The sequence below is a fragment of the Corapipo altera genome, unplaced genomic scaffold (assembly GCF_003945725.1).
Source record: "Corapipo altera isolate COAL_440 unplaced genomic scaffold, ASM394572v1 64, whole genome shotgun sequence".
NCBI classification, from domain to species: Eukaryota; Metazoa; Chordata; class Aves; order Passeriformes; family Pipridae; genus Corapipo; species Corapipo altera.
This window is the reverse complement of record NW_020884893.1, coordinates 7,648,946-7,673,759: the sequence shown is the minus strand read 5'-3', so window position 1 is coordinate 7,673,759 and position 24,814 is coordinate 7,648,946. Positions and strand designations below refer to the sequence as shown.

General features: G+C 45.9%; 1 protein-coding gene across 1 annotated transcript in view; it reads right to left on the bottom strand.

The window, feature by feature from the left end:
- NTSR1 (neurotensin receptor 1) overlaps nt 1-24,311 on the bottom strand; it is a 53,044-nt gene extending 28,733 nt beyond the window's left edge. The window contains exon 1 of the mRNA XM_027646309.1: nt 23,456-24,311. Coding sequence (XP_027502110.1) covers nt 23,456-24,124 — 669 coding nt within the window. The 5' untranslated portion in view covers nt 24,125-24,311. The remainder of the gene's footprint in view (nt 1-23,455) is intronic.
- Nucleotides 24,312-24,814: the final 503 nt, after the last annotated feature.

Below are 24,814 nucleotides of genomic sequence, written 5' to 3'. Positions count from 1 at the left end.
TACTGTGCACTCTGCTGCTCTTACTGTAGAATTACAGGTGTCATCCTGGGGGGGGGGGAACATATTTTTGGAGAAAAGCCATTTTGCCAGGGAGATGAGACAGAGAGATCTGACATCTCCAAGGAGCTCAGGGGATCTACTGGTTTCAGGCTGCTGACCTGCCACCTCACAGAGACAGGAAGGTAAATCAGCAGGTAAATTCACATGTAGTGGAGACATTATGGAAGTACATGTTGGCTCAACTGACCAGCAGAGAGAGAAATCCTAAATCTAGCATAGACAGAGAGGAAAGCAGATATGAGACATCCATCCCTGGTGACAGTGTCTCTGTGTGCTGATTAAAACCCACTGCATTGAACAGGTCAGGTCCTAATAAGGTGCAGATCCAAAGCCTAACTGGACAGCTGGAAGACACGATAACCCCAAATCCACATGGTTTCTCAGAACATGAACTCAAGGCAGAACAGATAGAGAAGGTCGTGGCCCTCTACTGTAAACCATGGCATGGACAACTCCTCAATGTTTTCCCATTTCTCAAAATTGATTTTCTTTTTTTCAAATTAAAGTGCAAAATGAACATGTGAGACCAAATGCTATCGGATCAGACTGCAAATGAGGCTAATAGGCCAAATGTCAGATTTGTTTCTGCTGAGGAGTCATTACTGAATGCAGACTTTATGTAACCTGCTTTGCTCTAAGGCATAACCCAGCCAGCAGATGACTGGCATGAGGAAGATGTTTTGCCTGTGGAATGGCTTCTTTCCTGTTATAAATTTCTTTGGACCTTACCCCAAAGGGTAGGGGTGCACATCTGTCTGTAGGCAGCATTTGAGATTGGCTAAAACTGTGATGGATAAGGGAAGTTTGAGGATTAAGTGACTCCTTGGATTCTGTATGGAGCTGTAGCTGCCCGCAGAGATATGAATTGCTATTCCTGAAATCAAAATTCTGATTACAGGTTTAGAAGAACCTCTGACTATTTCCCCATGGCAGTTCAAATTCCTGGAGTGCAATTCGCAGGCTCTTAACAGTAGGATTGGTTTTCAGATTTGCAGTTCTCAAAACCACGAAGATCCATGGAGGGATGGCTGAGAATGTTGACCTGGAGCAGGTATCCAGTGTCCTGACTTCTGCAATGCAGGGGATCAGGAGCTAAATCTCTGCAGGCATCTCATGGTCCTGTTGAAGGATTTGAGCCTGGCTGCTGGTAACATCACCCTCTGCTCACAGAGAAGTTGCAGCTGCTGTTGCTGGCACTTACTTACACTGGCCTTTGCCATGCATTAACTGAAATAATTTCCTTTTTGAAGCACAAGAATTTCAGTGAAAAAAATGCTGTTTTTATCCCCAGGGCAGGCTGCCCAGACACGAGACTGTCTCAGGTTAAAACCATTCCTTTCCAAATAGTTATGAAGGCAGATTCCTTGCAGAAGAGGAAGTGATTAAGCAAGATGAAGTAATCGCAGTGTCATGAATGCAACCAGGATTCCCCTGTTAATTACCTCACCGTTAATTAAGGGGATATTTTTTTTAATTAAAATTAATTCTCATCTTTTTAAAATATATGACTTGAAAAGGGGATGTACAGAAGTGTTTATCACTGATACCCTAAGATGCTAATTTCCCAATGTTATGGCTTGTAATCAAGTTTAATTTTCCGACTTATCCTCCAAAGGAAAGACTTTACACCAGTTTTGACATTTAAATTACCTTTGATTTGCAAGTCCAATATTGCCATAAATATTCATAGCCAAAAATTGAGTATTAAGCCTTTAATTTTTTTAAATTTTTAATTCATTACTAAAAACTGGTTTCGGAACAAGCTGAAGGAGTGAAACCAAGCACCTTTCATTCGAAGCACTAGGAACATCTGGCTTTGCTACATAACAGTGAACCGACACATCACGCTTCTGTTTGACGCTGCTGAACAAAATTTGACAGCGAAATCATCCTTTGATCCTTTTCCCTACATCTGTTCGCAAAAAGCTACTTTACTGTGGAAGTTGTCGTGCAGCACTGCCGTTGTTTTGGCATGTGCCACGTCCATCTCCGCAGGAAACCAGGGCAGGGCACTCCAAGCCACAGAGGCAGCTCCGCGGGCGGCCGGCAGCTGCCGGCACAATCCGCTGCCACGTGCTGTAAAGTTGGCATTGCTGTGCCTGGTCTCTCTTCTCGGGCAGGCAGAGCATTTAGGCTTTCACAGTTACAAAAACAGAACATGCTTGGCTTGCCCTGAAAGCTGTCCCTTGTGGGCACAAACCCCAGCTTGGCACGGGCGAGATGCCTGCTGAAAGGATGCCCAGGGACTGGGGGAAAAGAGCCTTTTTGGTGCTTCCTGGCTTTCGCCCTGTGAGCTCACTGACCCTTCCCTGACAGCATGTCAGGCTAAGCATGTTGCTCACAACTACCCCAGTTAAAGCCAGGAGGCTCCAGGCTCCAGAAGGATCCTTTTCCCCTCTGGCAGTGATGGCAAAGTGTCCCCTTGCTGCTCTTCTCCAGTTCCGCCATTCATTCAGTCTCTGACACAATTTCCCTGACCAAGGAACAAGCTGAGTTCCTTCACCAGGACTCTGGCAGCCTTCCAGGGGTGATGTGTCAAACCTCCTTCACCTTCCCTGTGCAGAGGGTCACCTGCTGGCAGGAATCCAGGTGAGAAGCAGAAGAGGTGAGATGCTCCAGCCCCTGCCATTCCTGATGTGAGTCTCTCTGGTGGCTGATTTCTGCCTCAAAATGTTTTAAAGATACTCCATTTTTCTCCAAGATACTGTGAGAATGTGGGTCAGTGTGGGATGGGAAGAGGGACAGAATCAGTCCATATGTCAAGCAGAGGGCTCAGATCCTCACAGCCAAAGACTGAGCAATAAGCAGGCAAGCACCTGCACACATCAGTCTCAATAAAGGGCATATTGGCTTCAAAATGAAATATTCTCCTCATTTCAGTGACTGATGACTTCTTCATTTTTTTTTATATATCTGATATCTTTCAAATGTAATTAATATCTCCAGTCTTTCTTCTCCCTTCAACAATAAGGCAGGGATGGAGAACCAGCACTATCACTATTCCTGTCTCAAAATCATTTCTACTTGCAAAAGGCTAATAAAAAAATCAAGACAGACAGTGACCCTTGCTACCCTTAAACCAAGGAATGAATTTTAAGCATAGGCACCTACTTCTGTAAAAACTGGGAGTCTTCTAAATGACATCTTCTCATAAATAATTCCATCTAATGGAAGATAGTTTGATAATTGTGGGATTTTAATTTCAGCCCTTTAAGTGCAGACAATTCTCATTAGCCCTCAGCATTCAGGTACAGCAATGAATTTTCATGGAGAGAGAATAGGATACACAGCGCTGAAATGGTGGAAGTATGATGCATTTATCCATCATTTTATGGACAAAGACATTAAGTGATTCATTAAGCAAAACTGTCCATTCCCTTTTGGGTCCAAGAAAGTTTTTATTATTCCTGTTTTTCAGGTAAATAAATGGAGGCAGCAAATGACTAGATCTAGTGTAAACCTCTTCATACAAAGCATTTTCACAGTGACTTTCTCTGTTTTCTAGCAAGGTTTATTTTTAAATTAAGCCTTCAAGTGACCCTGGGGAGTCTGACTTTCCATACCTCAATCTAACTCCTGTGTAATATTGCCTTGACTAGAGGCAATAAAAACATCCACAGGGGACCTGAAAAGCCAAGTTGGCAGACTGAGTGCATGAATATTATAAATGAATAAAGCAACATTTAGATTTCAGGACAAAACCTGCCTTTTCACTGATGCAGAGATAATTTAGCCTGGTCATGGTTATTTAAAGGAATTTGCGGTACCTTGGAGAAGTGATTCCTCTATTTGCTGTGTGTTGCCAACTCAGAAACTGAGTCATGGAAATTAAAACATCCATGTTCTCAATTATTCCACTGGTATTGAAAGTGCTGAAGAAGGAAGAGGGATATTAAAGAAGAGTGTGCAAGAGCAGAAGTGCTTATTTTACCCTGAACTCTGAGCTCTCTTGTGTAGCAATGGGTCATAGTGTCTCAGGCAAGCCAGGCTCAGCAGAGGTGGCAGTGTGGGCAAAGCAAGAAGAGTGGTGGCACAATTTCCTTCTGATTGTCTTTTCAGTGGTTTCAAAAATAGGTGTACACAAGGATGCAAGTGCTGCTTCCTTTGTGTCTACTGCAGTTAAATGGAGGTGGTAAAGGTAAAGCACTGCAGGTAAAGCTGGTGGGAATCACAGAATCACAGATTGGTTTGGGCTGGATGGGACCTTCAACAGTGTCTCATTTCAAACCCCCTGCCATAGCCAGGGACACCTTCCCCTGTCCCAGGTTGCTCCAAGCCCTGCCCAACCTGATCTTAAACACATCCAGGGATGGGGCATCCACAGCTTCTCTGGGCAACCTGTACCAGGGCCTCACAAAGTGAGTAATTCCCTCCATTTAGATTGTATTGAATTACCAGCTCAGAGGCATCACTTGATCTTATTTAAGGTAGAAATTAAATGTTGCCAAAACTCAACTCCCTGCTGAGCTGTTGTTTACAATCAATATGTGAGTGATAGGATAGAGGACCATGGCCAAAGCCAGGTGTCAGCCAGCCCAGAGGATTGCTGAGCATCCCTTTATCACTACTGTGGATGTTTTCCTTTGGGGATGGTTTAAACACACTGATTCTCCTTGCTGACACAGACAAGGCACCATGGCTCCCTTGCCCAGATCCAGACATCACACCAAGGTGCCTTTCTCCTGCCTTCTCTCATCATCTTCCTTGACCATCTGAACCTTTCAGGTTTTAAGTTGGTTACCTTCATTACTCTCTCTTCAGATCCGGCTCTATTTGATATTCTGTTTCTAATTTGCTCATACAGCAACTTTCCATCCCCGGCTCCAATCACGCTGCAATCCCCCTCTGAGGGTACCCAGCTGGTTTTTGAAAATACCTCTCTTCTCCATTACTTACAACTCTTATTCATTTTACCTTCTATTTCCTGGTACTTCATAGCTACAATGATGGGTTGATGCCAACTTTGACCACAACAGATTCATAGCTTATGAAAGGGACCTGAGAAGTGCAGGTCACTCCTCACTCACCCCAAACCCATCGACATCCAGGGACATCCAGGTCTCTGCAGCTGCAGTTGTTACAAGCAGCTGATGCTTTTGGCTCTGCAAAAGCCCCTTCAGTGGAATTGTAAAGCCATTTTGCATGAAGAATGGCTGTTTGTATAAATACATGCATGTGATAGCAGGACCAGCTTTAATTCCAAAGGTAGAGTTCAAACCTAATTCAAGTGTGCCAAAAGGTTTTAAAGGTGAAGACCTGCCTGTTGTTGCAAAGGCATTCAGAAGTTCTGCTTTGTGGCACAACTCTTGGTAAAGCGGGGGTCATATAGATAAAAAAAGGAATTTGTCTGATCTTTAATGATACAGCCAGTCTCACAACTTGAGAACCAAAATAAAGAGCCTGAACCAAACAGAAAGAGGGAGAGGCACCAGCCATTTGAGTGCTATTTGGATTAATTTATTTAGAGCCAGTTAAAGATCTTATTAAACACTCCTCCTCCAGGATCTCCCTGGAACACACCTGGCACAGACAAGGAAAAACATTCGATCTTTAGCAGTGAAGAAGCAAGAACAAAATAAAAAATCCCAAAAGACACACTGGAAGACAGACACTTTACACAAAATGAATCACGAGAGATGCCTAGAACATTGTACCTAACTTCTAGGGGACAATTTGTGTATCAGTTCCCTTATTTATTATGCATTAATTAAAATGTTTAAAAGAAATGGAACCTGGCTCAGGGTGTGATGAAGCCAAATCAGATTTGCTTTGACTCATCACAGTGAGACAGTGAAAGCTCCACAAAAATATCACCAACAAGATCTGTTTGGAGAATTTAAAAGCTTTGTGCATTCTAGGGATATATTCCACACTATTGTAAGGGAATGAAAACAACAGGAAAATGTCTTTGTCCTGTAAGGAGTTTCTAATGGTTGAAGCAGTTCTATTTGCCATGAAACAATGAAAGAGCAGATGTTGTGCTCCTTGAAGCCTCTTGTACCTGTGTTGTGACCCATGAGTAGCTGCTATACACACCCTCACAGCAAAAGCTGTGTCTTTTCGGACTCCTTCTGCAGAATGAAGCCTCTAAAGTGAGTGATAACATGCTGAGCTGGTACTTTTGGAGGTCCCTGGTTCAAGCTTCAGCAGCCCACACAAGGTGAAGGCTGATGCAGAAGGATGGGTGGTACAGGACAGACACACATATATATATCTATATATACACATTGCTTAGGTATGCAGCAGTTATAGACAAATAATCTTCTTATGAGAATGGTGAATTTCATGAAAAATGAATTTTTGGAAGGAACCCAAAAGCTGCTTGTCATAATTCAATATACAGTATTGACAAAAAAGAGGGAAATGTTGAACTATTTCAGTGTTTTCAAATAAACACTCGTTTTCTCCCTGGAAACACTAACACATTTCATTTCAAAATATTAAATAAGGAAATATGCTGAACTTCTGCTTTGTTTCAGAATTATCCTAAGCTAAAAAATACAGGAGAAAATGATGTGTTATAAGCCCAAAATGAAGCAAAGTGACCCACGTCTACTGGAACTAGAAGTTTTATTTGCACACAAAGTGCTTTAGGTCAACCCCAAATTAATTGCTTTGTTTATCTCATTCTTCTTGGTTTGACCCAAACATTTTTTTTTTCTTTTGAAAATGAATTATTTCACCGTGAAACCACAAACCCCATCATTCTCCCAAGTGCAGAAGGAACATCTCCAGTGGAAAGCGAGGGTGAAGGAGAAATAGTGGCTCCAGCCCATGAGCACTGGAAGCAGGAAAGCAGCTCTTGCTTGGGCAAGAATTTGCATCTTGCATCTCCACAGTCTTGGATCCCACTTTTCCTGTGACAAGCACTCATGAATGAACAAGTACAATAGGGAGGACCAAATTCTCCTGCTGCTGCAGCCTGGAGACCACACCAGCATCTGGAGAAAGCCAGGGCAGAGATTATCACCCTTCTCTGAGCCCCAGGGCTCTCTGTATTCTGTAGCTCTGCTGGGCAATTTCATTAGAATTAGGCAGAAAAATCTCCAGTATCACATCTATGCAAATGACAGAGGACTTCTCAGTAGTGACAGCTTTAGAGACACTCATGATAGGCAATGAGTTAATAACAACTGGAATTTTTCATGAAAATAATTATGTTGATGATGCACAGGGACATTTTAGCTTAGAGTCTTTGGCTTTTCAGCCAAACCCATCTTAATGGTTGACAGTCCTAACTACTGGACCCTGAATGACCAGCTCTGGACCATCCACACTCATGGCAAGCATTGTTTGATGCACCATCAAAGTCTTGTCAATGAAATCAAGCCAGAATCCCTATAAACACAAATACAGGCAGAAAACCCACCATCAGATTTCAAAAATTCCTTGGATATTGCAGATGAATGTCACAGGTCTTCCTGCCCCTGTACATTCACTCCTCTCCAGGTTTTTGTGCCTCCTTTCTGTGCAACATGCTCTGATCTCATGTGGAGCCTGCTTATCCAACATCTCTCCAGGCTCCTAACATCACACAGAAGGTCAAGATTTCTCCCAAAGCACCAGTGCTTTAGTGAGGCTCAGCATTTGGGGGCAGAAGTTATGACAAGAAGACAACCTTGTTTTCAAGTGTAAGTCAACAGTGCCTTCAGAATATTTTTTCCTCCCTCCTCAACAAAAAAAAAAAAACAAAACAACAAAAACCAAAAATAACAAAGCAAACCAACCCAAACAAAACAAATAGAAATCTAGTATTGGAAGAAAGGAAGTTCATCTGGACTGAAATAAATGAGGAGGAAACAGTCTGTCTTGTCATTTTGATGGATCTTTGCAGGGAGCATTGAATATCTTTGTTTTCCAGGTGTTGTTTGGTCTTAGATTAGTCATTCTTGACACGGGCATTTTCCAGCTAACAGATTCAGCTTCTCCTACTGGGTGCAAAGTATTTGGATGTTGTCTTGCAAAATAAACAATTTCCTCCCCCACCTTTTGGTCAGAGCAGTGATTACTGTTTGCTGGTTTAGACAGTGAAAGAATGGGTTCTTTTGGAAAGAACAAAAAAATAAAATAAAATCTGGGAACATTTCCATTTCCCTCAAATCTTCCTTAACTTGTTTTAAGGTTTTATTAAGGGCACAGAGTGGTTGGCAATAAAATTATTTCTCTGTGCTGGGAGAGGTAAAGCAGATTGTTACACACAGGGAGAAGGGAGCTGACTGCTCTCATAAATAAGTCAATGTGTTACTCCTGCAAGACTGGAAGCGGAATGACAGCTCTTCCAGATGCTGATGCTCTACTTCTCTGTGACCCTCAGTAAACTGAAGTTTGCTAAAAATACCCTACAAAAGCACACGTGCTCCAGGGCTGCAGAAACACTTGGAGCAGGGGAGATTTTAAATGCTCAGATTCCAGCTCCCCACCCCAAACCCCAGCTGTGCTGGGTATCACAACTCTGCTCCCACCTCATGTGCCCAAATCTCCGTCGAGCATCTCCGCCGTGGCTGATGGGCTTTGTGTCCGGGGAGTGGGAAAGGCTGGTGGAGCCTGAGCTGCTGAGCCTCCCAAGGGTGGTGAGGATGGTGCCTGCTGCCTGCTGGCTGCTTCAGGAGCAAATCTAGGCTCTGAGGGGCTGCTGAGCTGCGCCACATCATTTATGGTGAAGATTATTTCAAGTTATGTTTCTAATAGGGAGGTTTGTGTACATGCCCAGTCTTGCTCTCCTCCCTGCCCTCCCTTGAGACAGTGAAGAGGAAGGTGATAAAACAAAACAAAAATTAAAGGCAAAAATTAAAGGAGGTGGAAGCCCATTAAATTTCGAAGCAGGCAGTGGGCAAGGGCATGGCCCTCCCTGAGACCCAACAGAGGAAGCCAATCAGGTGTCATCAAGACCCCTTTTATCTGCAATTTGATATCTGAGATGCATAAGGAAAAGGAAAGCACAAGTATAACAGGGTGATTAATGCTTACCTTTACCCACGCAGAGAATAAGTTACCAATCAGCCACTCTGTCCCTATCTCCTTATTCAAAATGCAAACTAACATGAATGAAACAATAATATTTTAATTAGATGGAAACAGAAAAGCTACAGGAGAATGATATTGTTGCAGCAGTGTGAGGTTCCTGAGCCATGTGTAACTACTTTGATAGATAACACACCAAAGGGAGAGTTAAACAGCACAGTTTCCACAACACTTTTTGCACCATTCTGTCTCTTCTCACTTACAGTGACAGAAGCCAGGGACAGCTAGAGTGGGAAATGATATTCCTTCCAGTGCAGCAAGGACAGCCTTCTGGGGAGCAGACTCAGCCCACACTCCATCCCTGCCTGCCAAGTTACCTGTCTTGCTTCAAAAAAGAAGCAAAAAAGCCCCACAACTCCAAACCAAAGGATGCCCAGAAAGCATTAAAAATGGGGGACAACATGTAAACCATCATGGAAATCTACATGTGCAGGAACACAGATTCATAGAATTGTTTAGGTTGGAAAAGACCTCTGAGATCATCAAGTCGTGGTCTGACATGGAGCCACGGTGATGAAAAGAGGAGCTGGGTCATGCTGGGAGGTGGTCACACTCATCACTGTCCAGGGCTAAGGAATGGAGTTACTGTGTGTACGAGGCAGGGGTTAAAAAAAAGAATAAATTAAAAAATAGAAGAAAAGAAAGGAAAAACTGGTAATAACATGACCCATGAAACTTTTCACAAGAATGACTCTAACAAGTAAGACTGCCACAGACAACTCTGATGCCAACTTGCACTCTGGTGTCAGGGATAAACTTGGTTCCCCCAGAGTCACTGGAACTAAAAGCTCAAAGTTTGGAGAGGCACAGCCAGACCACGTGGTGTATTGAGGCTTTTGAGATGAGGCCTGTTGCCAACACAAAATGTGTCACTGTGAATCATCTGCACACCAGTTTCAGAGTACAAAACTCTTCCCTGAATCGTGGTGAGAAGCACAAATGTTCTGCTCCGAAACAGAAAACTCACTGACTCCTTCTTGAACCAAAAATAGGGAAAAAGGTTATGTAATCCATTTACTTTGAAAAATAAGCATTTCAAAGTTATCTAAACAGCACTAATAACAGGGAAATTTCTGTTTATTTAATCAGTCCGGCTTCGCTGGGATTGATGCTTGTGCTCCAGGCAAGTTTGAATCGTTCACCTTAAAACAATTTAAACATAAAACTTCATCCAGCAGCTGAGAGAGGCTGGCAGGGCAGCAGCTCTATTTCACATCTATATTACCACCATAACCACGTGCTCCTAAAAAATATCCTATTTTTTTGTTGCACGCCACATTGTGAGCAGAAGGAGAAGCTGGAAGCGTTTTTTGAGTAAGTCTTGGCACAGCTGTTTTCTTAGGGGTGACCAGTGCACATTTCATCACTGATTTGCCCCATTTCCAGCCCAATCAGCTTGGGTGGAGACATGTTTCTGACATGTTGCAGCTAGAATTAAAAATGAAAAAAACATGATTATTTTCAGCTGAATTTCTTGTCTCCTTGGATAACTATTCTACTTCCTGCAGCGGTCTTTGCAATTCATTCTTTGTGACCAGACACAAAAGCTCTGTTTTCTACGAGATCGCTTTTCTCCAGCAAAGCTTCAATGTAATATTGAATGAAGGCATCACAATTCTGTCAAAACAATCGCTGTCACAGCCTGGAAAGTAATTTTTCAAGTCTTCTTTCTTGATATTTGCTGGTAATAATTTTCATGAAGTTCATTGCCAGAAAGAGTTGGGAGATTTTTTCCCCATCAGCCTCTTGGGACACTGGGCACAGCCAGTGTTCAAGGCCAGGTTGGCCTGGACCTGGAGCAACCTGGTCTAGTGGAAGGTGTCCCTACCCATGGAAGGGTGTGGAATTAGATGGTCTTTAAGGTCCCTTCCAACCCCAACCATTCTGTGATTCTATGATTCCCCACTCGAGAAGAGGTCTTTGATTGCCAAACACATTCCTGGTTGATTCCTGAGAATATCCCTATCAGTTCACCATGTGGCCATGATTTATGAAAATCTTGGTGTAACACAGGTGCACACTAAAAGCAGCTTGACAAGGTGATACAGGGTTGATGGTGGAAGCACTGGGATCACCCAGCTCTGAGGAAGGAGACCAACCTCACCCCGCTGCAACACCAACCCTGTGTTTGGGGCCTGTGTGTGTTTGTGAGTGGAGGCAGCCAGGCAGAAACCCTCTTTCTCCACCTGAGTGCTTTCCCACTGCTGAGATGCTGACCTGAAAGGACCCAGTCACGGGCTAGGTCTTGGCAGGAGAGCAGCACTGCTCCTAAAGGGATGCTGGGTCTGAAGAGGAGGATCCAGCCAGTCCATGCAATGGCTCCGTGCAGCACGAGCAGGTTTTGCAAGTGTGCTCATGTGAAAATGGTAGGACAGAAATAGAGAGAAATCTGCTATCTATTAAGGTTTTCACAGAATCATCAATGTTTGGCCACTGTTTTGGTGCAGAAATTCTTCCTGATATCCAACTTGAACTTCCCCTGGTGCAATTTGAGGCCGTTTCCCCTTGACCTATCACTAGTTGCCTGGGGGAACAGTCAGACCCCCAAAAGCATAAGGAATAGGGGTGCAGACCAGCCTCACAAAGAGGAGAGAAGCCCATTGCTGAAAAGGAATTAATGCCCAGAAGATTTTCAGCTGCATTTCAATCTTGTATCAACTGTACCCACAGATCACAAGTCAAAATAATCTCTACAGCTGGATCGATACACGTGGCCTTTTAACCAAGCTTCTCTCTTCTGTCAGGAGGCTGGCTCAGTAAAGGTGTTAGTGCAAATCCACATGGGAAATCAGGGATTGCATCCTGACAGACACAGCCCCAGCAAAAGCCACCTGGCAGAGCCACACTGGTGCAGCTCTGCAAAACGGGAAAATAGGAAAAGTCTTGCAAATCAGCTGAACCAACTCCTTCTCCTGAACAAAATCACCTGGAATGTTTGTTTGTTTGTTTGTTTGTTTTGCTGGGTTAGAAGGTACAGCTCTGATTTACAGCACCAAGGGAAAGCATTCCCTGTCTTTTCTGAATTCAGCTGGGAGGCAGGGGCACAGGGTGAGCAGATGTGAGGAAATCAGTCTGTTCACAGGCGGGCTCCTTCTGTGCAGGGCTCCAGCTGTAGTTGTGGAGCTCCAGTCAATAGTTGCTTTACAAAAAAACAGTTTTGTTTTGCAGGCACAAAGACTTCTTCTATCCCTACCCAGCAGGAGGTTTATAAAACTGTCATTTCTTGTCCTGTTTCTGCCCTTGTCTCTTTGCTTCTACTTCTTACAGACTGTCAGTAGGTTTTTTATTGCCTTTAGGTTTTTGTTTTAATTGAAACTGAGTAAATTGCATTTTCCCCTAAACAGCTGATGGGTTTAACAAAGTTTTCCATTATTTCACGAGTAGGAAAACAGCAACCTTCAGAACAGAAAATAGAAACATTATTTAAACTTGGTTAATTCAAGAGCACAGAGACATAACCTTGCAATGAGGGGGGCACCTCCTGAGGGCCCTTAAAAGCAGCTTTTGCTTGGGCAATATTTAAGGGATAGTGTTTAGCGCAGGATATGAGAAAACCTCTGGAGTACGCCCAGCAATTTTCCCTTTCCCAAACACATTTGTTTCAAAGGAATGAAAACACCCGCCAGCTTCATTTCTGGCTGTAACATCTTTCATGAAATATCTCCATTGATAATGGGGGAAAGAGGGGAAAAAAAAAACATTCATGAAAGTAGAAAACCTTCTGTCTCATCTCCCTCTGACAAAGCCATTCTCTGCAGATCACATCTTTAGCCCTTTTTAGAGGTACTCGGGCTAGGCAGGGAGTGACAGGAGTGAGTGGGATACTCATTTGGTGGAAGAGACAAGAGCTGGAAAGCAATAATGCACCTGGCATCTCATTCTCAAGAGAAATAGCTCCTGCCATGCTTCATCTTCTTTCTTTTTTTCCTAGAGGATCCCTAACATTAATATCATTAGTGAACAAGATGCTGGTCTTTCTTGTAAAGGAGCAGAGCAGCTGCCTTGGGCACAGCTCAGCTACTCTACCCTAAAGCTCCATATCCATGTTTGTAACCTGAAACACTCCTCTTGCTTCCAAGCTCTCATACAGCTCCCAGCCTGCCCCTAATGCAGTGGGAGCCACCCTAGAGAGGGGGACTTTAAAGAGCAGGTTGACAAGGGATTGCACCAAGCTGAAACCTTGTTGAAACAGGATGAGACTGTGGGAAGCACCAACGGGAACTGATGGGATCTGGGAGGAGCAGGGAGGATTTGAGGCTGGGAGCTGAACGTGGGCAGATGGACGCTGGGTGCCACAGTCTCTTTGTGTTTTGCTGTTATTACCCCCTCTGTACCCTGACCCCTTTTAGAAGTCCATTTCTGTGGTGATGGTGGGTTTGTTTTCACTGGCAGCACTGCCCTGAGAGTCGCTGTCAGTGGAACCCTCATGCTCTGGCTTGGACAAACCGAGGGAAAATGCATCCATAATGGAGCTCAGTTGGAAACTCTCTGAGCTTTTTGCTGCTCCCGAGCAGAGTGTATTCAGCACTGAGACAGAAGGTCTAATAGGCTTCTGCCATTTCCTTTGACTCAGAAAAATAGCTATTGTAGCTGCTAGTGCTCTACCTTCACATGAAACCCCTTTCTTACTAGATACTAAAGAATAAATCATATTTGCTTGGCTCCAGGATGCCCTTGGAAAAGAACCAGCAGATCAGGCAGTGCTTCTAGCCATGCTGCCATTGCATTGACCCATGTCTAGTTAAAGCTGGGCTGGTTATTCCCTTCTGATACCCCAATGCTTCCCTCAAGCAATAGCTCCCTTGGGAGTATCATCATTACCTGACTCCCTCCTGGAGAAACAGGGGGAGAGGTTTCCCTTCTCCATTGCCACAAGAGACAAGCTCTTAGCAAGCAACAAGTACACCAGGAACAGAGACAGTACCTGTACAATGACACAGGGAATGAGTGGCATTGCTCTGTGAGCTCTTTGGCACACAGAATCAAAGAATCATTTAGGTTGGAAAAGACCTTTAGAGATCATCAAGTCCCACTGTTCCCCCAGCACTGTTAATCCCACCACAAAGCGTGTCCCCAAGTGCCACATCTTCACATCTTTTAAATACCTCCTTGCACCACTGCTGTTTGCGCAAGATCAAGTGTACAGGGACCAGGGCAACTAATGACTTTGGCTACATTCCACAGTGTGATGTTGGTTACATTTCTCCTCCATGAAAGGTGAACAGTGACCTGAGCAGGGTGTTTTGTTCTCTGTAGAGTGGGAGAGATGGAGAAGAACCAAAACAGACAGAAACCTACACAAACCTACTAATAAATTCCACAATGAGGTGCTGAGCCCCTGGCATTACATCTCACAAATCTGCCACACGAAGATACCAAGGAATTAAACAGCTCCAGATAATTGCAGGGCATAAATATATTCAGTATGATCTTAAATTTGGCGAGATTAATTTTCCTGACAGCTTGTTTAAAGGAAAAGTGGGTTATATAATTAAAAGAAATAGACCCCTCTCAGATGGCCCATTGCGTGACCAGCAGATACTGCCTTTTGAGATTCTCACCTACCTGGATGTCAGCATTTCCCAGAGGTTTTTATGCCTCCAGCCCTTTCATTTGGCTGTGGAGTCACAAGCAGTCTCTCAGGCACTGATTTTTGCAAAACAGCAAGCTTGGATATAGATTTCTGGATTCAAATGTTGTTAACACTTGCCTATAAAGCACAGGGCACAAATCAACACTGTGTAAAGAAGAGTAATAGAAAATCCAGGCCGTTAATCTTCATAATGTGCCTCTCAGTAGGGATTTCATTTGAATGTTATTTGTATTAGACATGATACTGAGTGCAGTATATGCAGTTATACATAAATTAAAGGCCGTATTTAAGTCAAACACCATCCCCCTGTTGAGTGCAGACCCAAGCATGAGAGTCCTGACAGTGGACTGCACAGGTCTGTTCATCTGCCTGACTTGCTGGTAGTGGCATGTTCCACCATTGGTGCCCTGAGAAACTCATTTTGGGGGAAAATTAACGTCTTTTTAATGAGGTTTGTGGTGCCAGCCCAAGGTCTAGGAGTGCTGGTTGTTTTATGGACACTTTTTCTTTCCTCTCCCCCTCGTCATGTTCTGCTTATGGATTTTCCCCACAAAAACAGTGCAGGCAGGAGGCTGTGGCTGAGCCTCCTCTTGTGTGTTGAGGATGGGAGCAAAGAAAATTCAATTAGACTTTCAAAGGAAAAAGAAAAGGCTTAACCCAAAGGGGCAGTGAACTTCTTGGTTACTTTATTGATGCTTTTCCTCAGGGTTTTTCTCTGCTGCAGCTCCTCTTGGCGTCATGGAGTCTCAGGTATAACAGGTTTTTTTTCCCCAGCATGACTTGTTCTCCAGGCAAGCCTCAAACTGCCAGGCTGGCCATGTGCCCTGCTCCTCTGAACTACTGCACTCTGATATGCTTTCTGACCAAAGTCCTGCTGGGTTTTTTTGCCCTTTCAAGGGATTTTCCATTTCACAGCTCTCCTGTGCTGGCCAGGAAACACCTGTGAGCTGCCAAAAGGCTGGGGTAGAGTTTGCTCCTGGAGTCTATTAAGTATTTGGAACATACACAACTCCCCATCATTGTATCTTGAGGTCAAATATCTATTTATTAGTCTGAACCTATATTTCTCTTTCTGCCTGTGCTCTATGAAACTTGACACACTTGAATCTCAGGAACAAGTATGACAGTGTCACAAGCCCATGACTGACAGTGATATAAAAATGAAACATGGACTTTGGCGAGGGAACTCAATCCTTTGAGTTTCTTTTTTGAATGAAATGTATAAATTATCCCTGTGAGGATAAAATGTCAAGTCTTTACAGGAGTAATCAATAGTGATGTGAGCAATGAACTAAATGTTCCCAGCAGCTGAGTTGCATTTTTATAAGATGGTTTTGCAAAAATCATAGAATAGGTGGGAAAAGTGGGTTTATTTCTTTTTGAACATACTTATTAAACAAATTCTCCAAGGGAACAAGGTGGTACGACAGTCCTACCACATATTAATACCACATTTACTCAATTCAGCACTGAAGACCTGCTTTGTTCTTGATTAAGTTAAAATTAATAGGATGTGGCATTGCAAGGACTATATTAATTAGCTCCTTGGAGTCCTGATCAAAAATAGGGGTCTGCTGAGCCAAATGCCACCCTGAATCAAAGTGTTCTCAGCTGATCTGCTCTGCAGGTCTGGGTGAAGCTGGTAGGTTGGTAGACCACTTTTTTCAAGGTTAAAAGAGGAAGAAAAAGAAATGATTAATGGATGAGATTGCTCCTTCATCTACTAGACACCTCACAAAGCCAGGGCAGTGGTGAGCATCTGTCAGGCTGAGCCTGCAGGGGCAGGAGAGGACCCATCAGCAGGGCTGAGCTGCCTGGCATGAGAAGACAACAGGTACATCCATTGCAGGCAGAAACCTGAGTACAGGACAGTGAGGAGCTGCTCCACTGGGGCTGACAACACAGCCACAAGCAACATCACTCAACCCAGGGCACATCCTCCAGCTTAGCTGCCCCTCCAATGCCTCCCTGATTTATTGATACTGAATATGCTTTTAGCTCTGTGCATGGCTTTCCAGTTCAGAGGTATTCCCAGCTTTTTCACTGGCATTTTGCATAAGAGATGCTTTTTCTTCCCTTTCAGATGCTAAAGACTTTGTGAAAGTTTACATTTTTTCCTTGCTATTTTTTTCCATTTCTACTAGGAGAATCTCTTCTCTTTGATTTCTGTCTGTAACTGTCACTTGTCTTTAGTTCCTGAGAACTCAAAAGCTTCAAAGAAACATTACTGAACTTTTTCTCAAAAGAAAAAGTTCAGCAAAAAAGACCTTGTTCATTCTATTGTTTTTTTCCTGGGACAGGAAAAGCCCCCATGGAACTGTGCCCAGCAATGCAATCTGCTTTGAGAATTATTGAAGTGAAAAAGCCAGGAGATAAGGAGCAAATCTCACATGCTGAAAACCATCTGCAGTTGACCAGCTCCTTCAGCCCTCCAGGTTGATCTTCTCTAAAGGTCAAAGATGAGAGTTTCATTCTCTGTCGAGGTACAGCCCTGTCCCACAGCATCCTCTATCCTGGCAGGAGCAGAGGTGGTGACAGGCTTCTGGTACCCCAGGGAGGGGTGAGGAGGATAGACCTCCACACACAGACGTATCAGGACGGCCCTTGTGTATAGGGATACAAATTTGTCTCACTAGTATTTCCCTCCCAACCATGCAAAACTTAAAAACTGGTACTCTGAATGCAGGAAAATACTGGGAAAGAGCCATCAGCTCAGAAATTTGCTACCCTGTTAGGGTTACTACTTATTTCCTCAATAACTCATCAGCTCGACTGATTTATCATGAACTTTTTTTTTTTAATCCCACACCTAAGAGACTTCAAAATTGGATAGAAGAGGTTGTATCCATGGGAAGCAAGACACAGGGGTGATGTTATTGGAGCACAATGAGTTAGCTGGGCATTGGAAGCGTCTCCAGCTTCACATGGCGCGAGTGGCTTCTACTGGAGGGCAAGAGCAACCAGACAGATTGGGAATGCAATAACCCAACTTCATCTGCTTAATGAGAGGGAAAGGAGGGATGTCGGCACTGGGGCTGATGGGTTTGGCATCTAAGCTCTCTGCTTTAGGGGTAGATGGTCACAATGCTCAGACTTCCCCCCCTCACCAACCCAGGACCCCCTCATGCTCCTCAGCCCCTCCAGACACCTTTGCTCACCCACCATCCTGTGCCACTCAGGACAAGGCAATTCCACAGCAGGGAAAAGGCAATGGGGACTCCACAGAAGCCCAAATTCCCCTCTGTCCCCCACCCAGGCACCCCCATGTCCCACAGAGGGATGCTGCTCATTGTCCACACCTCGGGCAGGACACAGAAGCGTTTCTAAACGTCAGGAAGAGAAAGTGCCATCTGTGAGTCTTGAGCAGATGCTGCACAGAGACGAAAGCCTAGTGAAAGCCTGTAAGGGAAAGGAGGGGGGAAGTAGGGAGATGACAATTAAATAGCTATTTTAAATGATCTGGAAGAAGATTAAAGGCAGCTGCAGGTTTGGGCTTTTTCTTTTTTTCTGGGAAAAGCAACTACGAGATTACCTTCACCTCTTCTGCCTTTGCAAACTGCTGTTAAGAGGAAAACCTAAGAGCTAAATTGATCAGCTGCATTTCCCCAGTTCTTTTATTATCCCTCCAGCTGACAACTCGGGAAGGGGGAGGGAAAAGGAAATCAAGTGAATTAAAATCAATTGGGGGAAAAAAAGAGAAGAAATTATGTAAGAACTGGCAAAACACAGCAGGCCAAGTGGTTATGTAAAGCAATGAACACAAGAGCTTATTTAAATTAGATCTAGCTGCGAGACAGACCAGAGTGTAAACGGGCTGGGATTAGGCAGGCTGGGCTGTCGTGCATATGCTGAGTTAAAGCCCTGAGTTCCCTGAATAGTCCATGAAAAAAGGCAGCTTTTTAGGGATTCTCCTGCCACCATAGATGGGCATTGATGCTGAGGCAAGGGTTGGTCTCTCACCATCACTGTGGGGATGGATCCAGACACATTTACACACCAGTATTTTCATTTTCTCGTCTGCCTGAGGGTGTGACAGCACCACGACCTGATGGGGTGCAGTCCTGCCACAAAGGTGCTGGTTTGTGGTGCTGTCAGAGGGATGAGTGAGTGATTTAGAACAGCACTGTTATTAAAAGCCATAGTAGGAATTTGGCTGTGACTTAAGGAAAAGAAATCAACTTCAATTCCTCTAGTCAATACCAGTATAAACACAGGATTCCTGAACAGAAGCCACTGACTAATCCTGGATAGGATTTGCCAGCAAACCTGGAGAGAATTCATCCATTTGGTTTTATGGGTTGCTATTTTTGTGTACTATGGAGAGATGTTTGTCATATTTATTTACCTGGCACCACAGATCTGACGGTGGGCAGAGCCCTGCCATCCACAGCACCAGAACAGTGAGCACATCACACCACCCCACCAAGATGCTCCTCACCAGAGGAAGGTGTAAGGGAGTGTCTACAGTAACATGAACGGAATTAATAATTTTGTAAGCCTCCCAGACTAATGGGAATTCAATAGAAGACCTTGGAAAAGCGTGTAGAGAGAATGGTGATGGATGCCAAGAGGACAGGCTGCACCTTGTGTCTCCCAGCTCCAACACCTGGTTCTTCTTTCCCATTCCCTTCAGACCTGAGGCTCTTTTGCATCTTCTTTTGAAGGCATTGCAAGAAGAAATGTAGGCAGGAATAAAGCAGAGGAGCCCCTTGGGCAAGCGGTTGTTTCATGTGCAGAGTTATTTATTGTACAAATCATCCAAACTATGAGCAGGCTTCATAAAACATAATAAACAAGGGAACTGGAGGGATGGATGAGCTGCAGCCACGCAGGGTGGGATGATGCAGAGCAGGACCTCAGTGGAACAGCAGCCTTTCCAAATGGCTGAGGAGGTCCAGAGCAGTTCCCCATGTGCTGCCCTAGCAAATGAGCAACGTGGAGCTGCTGGAGCTGTGGCAGTTTCTGGAGGCTCAGGGCCTGCTGCCATGTGTTTTAATAAATGGGTTCACACCAGCTGTCCGTGCAAATAAAACATTAGCATGTGTCAGACGCTCTACCCAGGCACTTGCTGTAACTTAGGGGACATTTTTCAGCAGAGCCACTCAAGTGCAGGCTGTGCCATGACAGTGGGAAAACACCTCCCTCTTTCCCCTGTGAATTATGGTGTGCCAGAGAGCTGCCCACACCCAGGCTCCCCTCACGTGTGTGCCCAGTCCTGGCTCAGATAAAATTCCGGGCTTTTAGGTTGAGGGGCTGCCGACTCCGTGTGTTGGGACTGATGGTGCACTAAGACTGTCAGTATTTCTTTCAGCTTTCCCTCTTTCCCCAGGTCCACTACTTTTTCTGCAGAAAACAGGCATGAAGGTAAGAAAGGAAGAAGTGAAAAAGGAAAATCAAATTGCACAGCATCTGGCCATTAAAATTCAGACCTTGATGAAAATTAGGGCTGAGAGTGTACAGTGTTAGTGGCACACAGGGCTGCACATGGTGGGACAGGACACTGAGTGGGCTCCTGTTTCAAGGGAGCTGGTCCCAGAACCAAACCCACAGGTACTGACCCACGAGTGAACAGGGGAAGCACCTCATCCTTCCTCAGAACTCTCTTATCTGTTGCTACCACAATGAGGAGCTTTTAAAACCTCTCCAGCTGAAATGGAGGAGGTTTTAAGTGCAACCGTGAAAGCATGAATTTACTCGTATGGCTTTAAGAGGTGTTTAATCTATGTGGAAAAAGAACCTAAAATTGGCTGCAGTGTGTTTCAGAGGATGTCTGCCAGCTAAAGCATTGACTAGACCGGAATAATGTGGCTATAATGGACTTACTGCTGTTACCAGATCTCATGTGGATGCCAATATCCAAACCAGACATCCCTGACTGACAGAAGCAACAGGCAAGCTTGGCAATGAAGAATATATAATAAACCAGATTCACAGGCTGATTTAAGCAGCAGCAGAAACGGTGACAAACAAAACTGGGCAATAGTACTGTTCTAAAGAATTCTGTGTTAGGGGCCGCACAGAGAGTCTTGATGGCATGAGGAGAGATGTGCTCAGAGTACAGAGCATGGTGACACACACTGTCACCCTGCAGATCATCTCACTTACTGCTTTTCCTGATTAGCAGTGTGTGCTGCCCTGAACAATTTGTAATTGGTAGAGGAATATCAGTAATTACTTCTTACAGTTGTTATGGAGCTTAAGTGGTGCAAGTTAATATGTGCAAGAATCAAATATGCTGAGTGTTGTTTGAATAATAATTTTTTTTCTTATTACAAGGAAACCTGGTTGTTCACTCAGTCTAGTTTCACTCAGGAATGCCCATTAAAACTTAAATACTCAAAGCAAATACAGAGGAACTTTTTGAAAATCAGAAATGTTAAATTGCTACAAAAAAACCAGGCCCTTCCAACTCAGAATATTCTGTGATTCAGTGAAATACTCATTCTGGGAAGCTTGTTCCAGTCCAGGGAGAAGCATTCTCCTGCAATGATCCCAGCAGAACCAAAGCTCACAGTGGGCTCTGAGGATATAAATGGTTACAGTGGCCCTATTCTGGGACTGACTTTCAATCAGTCAACAAATAAAACCACTTGGAGAACTAATGACTTCCAAAAAAAAAAAATTCCCAATTTACTTTAGACAGTTTGCCAAACAGGAAGAGGAGTGAAAACTGTCGAGTGATTTATTACAAGTGATTTGCCAGCTCAAGCAAGTGCATCATTCGGAAAACGAATGCAAAGAGATGCTGTAAAGCAGCATGAACCCACCACGAAAGACCAGGGCTCCAGACTGCCAACCAGCAAGACATCTGCACGTCACTCTCCACATCACCACTGCCCTTTCAGTCACAGATCTTCCATCATTTGTCTTTTTTTATACCTCTGCACAGCTTACGACGTGAGAATGCCGGCTCACACGCTGTGCGATGGTTTCCATTAACGCACTTCCAACCTGACTTGCAGCTGCTTTGCTGGAGCCTTCCCCAGTCCAGGGCCCTGCATCACATTGTGTGCTGCTTCCCTGTGCTTGGGGGAATGGAGTGAAACCATTAAACAACCTTCCTATCTTGGCAAATCTACTTTTGCAGCCAGATCCCCCAAGGAAGAACAGATTTGCACGGTTCGAGGTTTTGCTCCTTCTCGCTCCCCAGCAGCTATCTCTTTACTTTTAAATTAATTCACTAGTTAAATATATATATATATGAGGAAAAGCCCACAGGTGAACTTCACATACTGTGCATTCACCTCTGCCTACTCCTTACTTGGCTAATGGGATAAGGTATAGCCTGAATTGCAAGACTGTAAAATACATTGAGAATTGTTTAAACTGTAATCTCCAAAGATATGGATAGGAAGTAATCCGCTGGTTTTAGCCCTACCATGGTAACAATGAGCATCAGTTTAATCCTAAGAGGAAGATGAGTGGAAATAATGCATTTCAGTCCCATTGTTCTCAAATCAGATGGCTCATGTCTCCTCAGAGAGTGGAGAATTTGGGTTAAGTACATTGGGCTGCTGCTGACAAAACCTTCAAAGCATTTACAGGAGAAATGCAGCCCCACCACCTCAGAAGAAATTTAGGGACCACGACAAAATGCAGAAGGAATCCAGGGCTTCTGTGGGGGATAGATTTTGGTTTCCTGGAATAGTACAGAGGGAAACTGGGAGAGACATGTCTAAACATTCACTGGCTCTGGGCTTAAATCTAAATGCATGTACCTTCGACTGCTTTTAGTAGGAGAAAACGTTCTGATTCCTTTCCCTTTAAGTTCCCTCTGACTCTGGGAACATCTCAGCCACTCCAGGACACATGCAGCTTTAAATTCCAGCTGCCCGCTGATTAACCCCACCTGAAATTCATGTTCCAAATAAAAGATTGAGCAGCTATCACATGCAAGCCTGGCAGCAAAGGGACTATGGAGATTGGTGTCTTGCTCTCTCTGTCCCTCCTTCCGTGTCTCTTACATTTTTCAAGCCCAATGCTTCAGTAAACAAATGCCTCAACCTGTCAAAGCACTGGAGCACAGCAAGTGTTGATGCTAAAACCCATTCCACGCATGGGCATGTTGGATTTAGCAGTGTGTGGAGACCAGCAAAGCCTTGCTGAAGGGGCTGCTAGTTAAACCAGCTATGGATTTCCCCAAAACAGCAAAAATAGCAGCCTCGGGCTTTGACGATGCAGTTCCTTTTCAGATGCCTGTGCTACACCCTGTGTCCAAAACTTTCTGAAATTAGGAGCTGTCACTACACTGAGGAAACGGGCTCTGGATCAACACAAGGAACTGGGGGAGAGGGAGAGATGGGTTTATTCCCCTGATCTTTCTGGGCGCTTTTCAGCAGAAGAGAAGGAGACGCAGAAGATACAGAGAAAGGACGGAGATTTGGGTTTTTCTGGCGATGAACTGCCACCTTTGGGTGAACGTCCCCGGGGCGGCACGGCGGAGCGGAGCCGGACGCCCCGGGCTCAGGGGGGCACGGGAGGGTTGCACCGGCCCCGGGCAGGATTAATCGCGGAGCAGGACTTACGCCGGCGCAAGGTCTCAACCCGGCGCCGTGGGGCAGGAGGGGGTGCGAGATGTGGCGCAACAGGAGGAGCCCAGACGCCCCCAAATCCCTCCTGCCCGCACCCTGGGCCGGTCCGTCCCGTCAGGGCTGCCCGGAACATCCCCATTACTGAGCCAGTCCCCCGCTCCAGCCTCCCCCTCCTGCCCCGCCCGTCTCCTCAAAGTTTGGCCAACCCGGGAAGGAGGAGGCGGCTGCCCGGACCCTCCCGACCCCTCACCTGGATGACCGTCTTCAGCGTGGAGGTGTCCACGATGGTGGTGCAGATGAGGGAGTCGGGATCCTGGTCCTTGGCGTAGATCTGCCCCATGGTGAAGATCATGGGGATGGCGAGGAGGAAGGAGGCGATCCAGATGCAGCTAATGAACTTCTTGGTGCGGCTGCGGGACATGATGCTCTTGGCTTTGAAGGGGTGGCAGATGGCCATGTAGCGCTCCATGCTGAGGCTGGCGATGTTGAGCGCCGTGGCATAGGTGCAGGCGTCCCGGAGGAAGTAGTAGCCCTTGCAAACGGCCCCCCCGAAAGCCCAGGGATGATGGACCCAGATGAAGTTGTAGAGCTCGATGGGCATGCAGAGGAGGAAGATGAGGAGGTCGGAGAAGGCGAGGCTGGCCAGGTGGTAGTGCACGGTGCTCTGCAGGTTCTGCAGCGACTTCTTGCGCACCAGCGTGTAAGCCGTGATGGAGTTGCCCACGGTGCCCACCAAGAAAAGAGCCAAGTAGATGACGGTCACCATCACTTTGGAGTAGATGTCGGTGTTGACGTCCAGATCCTCCTCGTCGGGCACTTTGGGGAGCAGGTCGGAGCGGTTGGAGGCGTTGGCATAGCCGCTGGGGTGCGGGTGCAGGGGCCCGGCGGGCACGGCCGGGGCCGTGGCGTTCGGGTGCATCCCCGGGGCCGGGCAGCACCGCCCGGACCGGCCGCACCGCCCGGACCCGCCGCTGCCCCCGGCGGGGAACTTGGCTCGTTTTAATGCGGCGGGAGGAGCCGCCGGTCCCGGGGCTGCCGCGCGTGTGCGTGTGCGAGACGCGTCCCCCGCCCTGCGAGCCGCCCGCAGCCCCGGCTCCCTCCTCCCCGCCGCTCCCACGGCGCCCAGATGTGCCCTGGCAGCGCGGGAGCCGCCCCGCACACACGCACGCCAGCACAGACCCGCACACACACACACACACAAACACAAACCCGCACACACACACACCCGCACACAAACACAAACCCGCACACACACACACCCGCACACACGCCCGCCCGCCCCGCACAGCCGCGCCGGCAGCCGCCGCCCCGCCGGTGACCGCGCACCCCCTGCCCGCCCCGCCGCTGCCTCCCCCGGACCCGGGGGCTTTGTAACCCCAGCTGTGTCCCCAAAATGTGGCCCGTGGAGGGAGGGAGGGAGAGAAGGAGCGAGGGAGCAGGTCCCGGGCTGGGCTGCAGAGCTCCTCACCACTGGGACTCCCCCTCCTATCCATCCCTCACAAAGGCAGTCACAGAGGCACGGCTGAAAGCTGAGGGCTGGTAAGGGGCTGGTAGTGGGTCCAACTTGCCTGTTCCTCTCCCACAGGGAGAGGAGAGGCACCAGGGGTGC